The sequence below is a fragment of the Artibeus jamaicensis genome, unplaced genomic scaffold, assembly GCF_021234435.1.
Source record: "Artibeus jamaicensis isolate MK-2021 breed Jamaican fruit bat unplaced genomic scaffold, CSHL_Jam_final contig_923, whole genome shotgun sequence".
Classification (NCBI taxonomy): Eukaryota; Metazoa; Chordata; class Mammalia; order Chiroptera; family Phyllostomidae; genus Artibeus; species Artibeus jamaicensis.
The window spans coordinates 2,590,234-2,596,233 of record NW_026522014.1 but is presented as its reverse complement, the minus strand read 5'-3'; the positions used below and the strand labels follow the sequence as shown (position 1 = coordinate 2,596,233).

At 40.0% G+C, this 6,000-nt stretch overlaps 1 protein-coding gene across 1 annotated transcript in view; it reads right to left on the bottom strand.

Moving 5' to 3' along the window:
- Nucleotides 1-1,732: 1,732 nt before the first annotated feature.
- Nucleotides 1,733-6,000, bottom strand: part of VPS50 (VPS50 subunit of EARP/GARPII complex) — a 115,476-nt gene continuing 111,208 nt past the window's right edge. The window contains exons 27-28 of the mRNA XM_053655064.1: nt 5,178-5,367; nt 1,733-2,466 (exon numbers count right to left, since the gene is read on the bottom strand). Of these exons, the coding sequence (XP_053511039.1) occupies nt 2,347-2,466; nt 5,178-5,367 (310 nt within the window). The 3' untranslated portion in view covers nt 1,733-2,346. The remainder of the gene's footprint in view (nt 2,467-5,177; nt 5,368-6,000) is intronic.

Genomic DNA, 6,000 nt, shown 5'->3' with positions numbered 1-6,000 from the left:
TCATACTTATTGAGCTACCTTTTAATGCACAAAATAATTTTTTAAAAAGCAGATGTCATTTTTATTTTAAAGATGAAGAAAGCAAAGTGTGGGTAAGTTAAAAGGTCTGACTATTGCCCTGGCTGGTGTGGCACAGAGGACTGAGCATCAGCCTGTGAACCAAAAGGTCGCCAGTTTGATTCCCAGTCAGGGAACATGCCTGGGCTGTGGGCTGGGTCCCCAGTTGGGGGTGTGTGAGAGGCAAAAGATCCATGTATTTCTCATACATTGATATTTCTCTCCCACCTTTCCCCTCTCTCTAAATATCTTTAAGGAAAAAAAAATGCCTTGGCTAGTCTGGCTCAGACTGGCCTGTGAACCCTTCACTGGTTCGATTGCCAGCCAGAGCATATGAGTGACTGGGTTGCAGGCCAGGTCCCTGGGGTGGGGTGCACAAGAGGCAACCATACACTGATATTTCTCTCCTTCTTGCTCTCTTTCCCTTCCCCTCTCTCTAAAAACATATAAATGAAATCTTTAAAAATAACAAAAAAAGGTCTGACTGTTAATTCCTAATCACCCTGGAAAACACCCTACCTTCCTGGTAGGATGATCTAGACTGAACTAAAGTTAAAAATTAAGGGAAGCTACTATAAAATCCACATAAAAAAGAAGAAATAAGCACTTCCTAATCAACTGAGAGATAAATGAGATTAATTAGCTCTTCATGTGCTGGCTGAACATGGCATTTAAACACCAGGACCAAGCTTCTCGTGTGTCTGTTCTCTTCAAGTGGCTGCATACGAAATGAGTACCTTCCAAGTTCACAGTCTAGTCCACACACAGACATCCTATCCTCTGCTTATGGACATCTGCAGGGGCTGAGGGACAGTGAGTGGCAATCATCTCCTGATCATCTCCATGCTGGGTCACCCTTTGCCCACACATCAGCATCTCAGCTCCCAGAAGACTCACAGGACACAAGGAAACCTTTCTCAGGAGATGCTTCGGGAATCGGTGAGCCACTGATGTTATAGGTCATGTCCAGGAATCCTGGACCAATGCCACACAAGTTTAGGCATCTCCTATGCTCCAGTCAGAAAGAACATGCAGAAAGAACATTCCTTACCAAACAGTTGGCCTGGGAAATTGATTTTCGTGTCATAGACAGGGTGGGGCAAAAACAGGTTTACAATTCTTTGTATGGAAAATAACACACAATAATTAATAAACAACAATAAAGGATAAACTCTGTTTCGCACACTTACAACTATAAATCTACTTTTGCCAACCCTGGTGTGCTGGTAGGGAACCCTGACCCCAAAGCAAAGTTTAGAGGAACAGGACACAGTTCTGAGTCCCAAACACTGCCACTGGCTAACTTCACATTATGACATTTGTCATACGAAGCAGATATTTAAGGAAGGCAAACAAATGACCCTATACTCACATTTGAATAACAGGAAGTTCTTTCACCGAGCCAGCTAAGACAGGTATTGCTGTTCTAAGATAAAAGTTGAATTGAAAGAGAACAAAGCTCATGTCAAAAATGTTCCATATTTTTAAATAAATTCCACAATCACTACTCTGCATGCTGTTCAGGCACTGAAAAGGTATACATTACGAAATCCCTTTTTACAACTGGTTTCAGGATGTATGACTAAAATTAGAACATGTAAAGAAAATGCCACTGTACTTTCATGAAATCTGCCTGCCGTGGAAAAGTATCAAAACACAGTCTCACGTACGCTGGTCATGTTGGAGTATAGTGTTTATTAAATTTTATCACTTATGATCACTGTATTATAGCCAAATGAAACCTGACAAATTTCCACATTTGAAAACAGAAAAGGTACTGATTTTTCAACTATTTGCTTACATGTACTTCTCAATTCTCATGCAGTGCTCATAATTAGAAGATACTGTACATTAACCCTCTAATATTATTATAATAATATTATTATTATTAAGAACCAAGTCTGAGGGTAGAAAAATGTCAACATAAATTCATCCTCCAAAAACTGTCTATGAATATATTGCCACAGTCCCCTGCAATTGTATACTTCCAGCCCATTCTTCGGTAAAATGTACAACGGTAATCATGTAACAATAGTTATAACAAGGCAACAGTATCTCTTCAGGAAAGGAACACAACACATGAGACCCGAAGCCGAGGAGGGGAGACCAGAGCACTGACAAGTCATGCCAGAACACCACACAACTCCAGCGGCTCCCACTTGCCAGTTGGGGGGGACATGCACGAAGTGTCCTTAGCAGACAGTTGTCAGGAGGGCATGAAGAATTGGCTTTTCACGTCATGTATGTTGAGAGAAGATCAGTGGCATTGAGGAAGAAGAACTGTGTTCATTATCTTTTGGGTCTGTCTATATCATCTATAGCTGCCAGAAGTCTCTGTCTTGCTTTTTTATTAATATGGGATCCCAGGCAGACATTTACCAGATTGGTCAGCTGCTTCGTTGAATACTCCTGCTCAAAAAAGAGAAGACCCAAACTCAGTACCCTGCAAGACATGCACCGGATCACCACAATGAGAGGACAGACAGACTTTCAGTCTCAGCAGATGACAAATGCAGCACTGCAAACCAGGGACACGCCGCGGACATCACAGTGGCGACACGACAGACAAGCTGCTGACTGAGCTGTAACAGCAGGGAGTAAGGACACCGGGGCACACATTTGCAACCGGAAGGACTGGAAGCTTTATCACATGGTCGATAATCAGACATGCCTATGCCTCTGGTTAAGTTTAAGATCATACACTTTATACTTATTTCTGTGACAGTCTTTATTATCATCAATATACACTGGCATTTCAAATGTTCAAAATGCCAGTGATTAAGTATCTTCCAATACTCCCCATTTTGTCTACATTGTACAGAAAAGACAAAAATTTCCACTCACAGAGCCACTACTCTTCTCAGATACAATAAATGAATAAGGTAACAAAGATCAAAGGGCTACTGGTTTTTGAACTCTCATATTTTCATTGGTAGCTAGTAAGTAAAATTAAGACTACAAGTACTTTGTATGCACAAATCTATTTGGTTTCTGAATTTCAGATAACGAGTTACTAGGATGAGAAAGAACAGGGACTCAACAGAACGTTTTGCTCATTGATGTGGTTCTGGAGGCTGAACATCAAGAGTTCAAACATGGAGAGAGGGTGGCTAGCTAATAAGAGAAGAACACATCTTCACTGGTTGTAACCACTAAAGATAGTGCAATTTCAAAATATAAGAAAGAGTTCATTGTAAAAACTCAGCAAACTACTCAGGCTGTGTGCCTGACCTCCGAGAGCACCTGCCCACACCTGGTGAACACTCTTAAGTAACCAGCCAGCACCGAGCGAGTACAACTGTCGCCCAGCACCGGACTAGACACTAGGGAACTGGAGTTCCCTTTAAGACAGGACAGTCCCTTGCTGGGAAATTTTCACTGAATCACAAACATCAATTAGTTAAAGCTCTTCCAAAATACCCAACTAAACATTTTAGGAAAACATCAAGTGGGCATCATTCTTGCATCCAATAATGGGCATCTAAGAGCTGATGCTTCTGCTCCTCAGCTCCTTGACACTTTTCCCCAAACTCCTTCCTCAGGGCTAACCCTGAAGTAGTTACAGCTTATTTTGCTAAACAGATCTTAACAACACTCAGCAGCCCGTCTGCACCTGGCTTGGCCTTCTGGTTCTCAAAGGTCGGAGGTCAGTGGGACTACAGTGGTGACATTTTTCTCAATTCTGAAATTATTGAAAATAGCATTATGCCAAGTGAAATATGCCAGGTGGTGAAAGACAAATACCATATGATCTCACCTTTAAGTGGAAACTAATCAACAAAACAAATAAGCAAGCAAAATATAACCAGAGACATTGAAGTTAAGAACAATCTGACAGTAACCAGAGGGGAGGTGGGAGGGGATAATGGGAGGGAAGGAGGAAAAGGTTTTCAGGAACAACTATAAAGGTTGAGGTAAACGCAGACAACTGTATTTGAGCAATAAAATAATTAATGAAAAAAGAAAATAGCATGTACATTCCTGCTTTGCTCTGAGAGATCCGAAACTGACTTACCAGTGGGTGCGTGTATTATACAAAAGACTAAGGCTAATGGTCCAGGCTAATAATCATTTCATTTTTCTAAATGTTGAAACCAGAAAGGCTGAGCCCAATAAAATAAATATAAGTAATTCCTTCTGTCCATACCCAGTCAAATAAAATAAAAACTTACATAGCCTTTACTGATGATGTTTATAGCATAAATAAATGTGAACTCTAGTTATTGAAGAAATAAGATGTGGTAAAAGTGTAACACCCCCACACTTTCATTAAATGTGTGTTCACATACTGTCTATCTAGTCAAATGCTGTAACAATCATACAGAAAAGCCCCCCATTTAGTGTTCTGGTGACATACGTTGATTTGAACTGTATCAAAACTTCAGCAACTTAAATAACACTTAATAAATTATACTTTTCTCTACTTATCTACAGGGTCCAGCAGAAGTAAGGCCTGCTTGAGTGTGGTTGGTAGGGTAATCATATGGGTAGAATAATGTATAGCTTTAATTTGAATATTTCACCTACAATGTCATATGATGTGCTTGAGTATAATATTGTTATGTTACAGAATTACATGCTTATGATTTTGTAATAAAGGAGTGTTATTTGTGCCAGACCCTTATTATATACACATAAAATAAAAATAATCTCATCTGCACTTAAGGCAAAATCTAATGGAGGATGAAGTTACAGTGAGCCATTTAATATTAATATACTCAATCGTCACCACTACATGCGAGTTCAGGATGTCACTAACCCGTTCACTGTGGAGCTATAAGGTTTAAGTTACAGCTTTGTCAATCATCTACATGTTGCTGCATCCTGATGTTAACCAACTTCAGCTTTTCCCTACAACAGCTGCAGGATAAATACAGCTAACCTGCAGACTCGGGCTATCTTTCTAGATAATTACTGTTAACAGCTCACGAAGACCTTAAAAGATTTCATTAGGCAAAGGGCATTGCATGGACACAGTGTGAACACGATAAAGGCATGGCCTAAGTAGTTCATGCTCAAAAAGCAAACGTTTGTATTTCACTCTCGTGACTTTGAACTGCGTCACATACCAGACAAAAAGAACAAAGGAAAAACTTAATCGACGGCCTTGCAGCTCTCACCCTGTGCTCTTTGATCCAGCGCTCCATGTCATTCTCGGTCAGGTAGTAGGCTTTAATGTAGGTCTCCACGAATTCTTTGTCAGGGATGGGTCTAATATCTGTTAGCTTTTCAAGTTTCATTAAAAACTGTTGAAAATCCAACTGCATCAAGGCACGACCCTCATTACTACACTTCTTGACATTGGCATATCTAAGATACACAATAAAAACAACAAATGATGGAATGTTAGAAAAAGAAATCTTTAGGTACTTAAACTTTTCTCTAATCCCAAACTGGACAAATTTACCATTTACAGGGGAAATGCACATGAGCCTTGAATCAGGTCTTGTCACCCAACAGTCATTTTATCTTCTGGGCCTCAGTTTCCTCACTTCCAGAGCTAAGAGACTAAACAACTTCTAAGGTTCTTTGCTGTTCTCCACATTCAATTAGCATAATCACTTGCACCCTGGCTGAGTGACTCGGTTGGTTGGAGCAATGTCCTACGCACCTAAAGGTTGAGGGTTCAATTCCCAGGCAGGGCACATACCTACATCGTGGGTTGGATCCACAGGTTGGGGTACACAGAGGAGGCAACTGATCTGATGTTTCTCTCTCACATCAATGCCCGCCCCCATCTGAATCTATAAACATATCCTCAGGGGAGGATTAGAAAAGATAATAATAATATAATCACCTACAAAAAAAATTAAACTGATATTCCGGTTAATCTAGCTGCCAAGAATTATTTCTAAAACTAAGCTATAAATACTTCTAAGTAATCTTAGTTTCATAAAATTGCTCAACATTGTAACTACTCAATACAGAAAAAACAAATGAAAT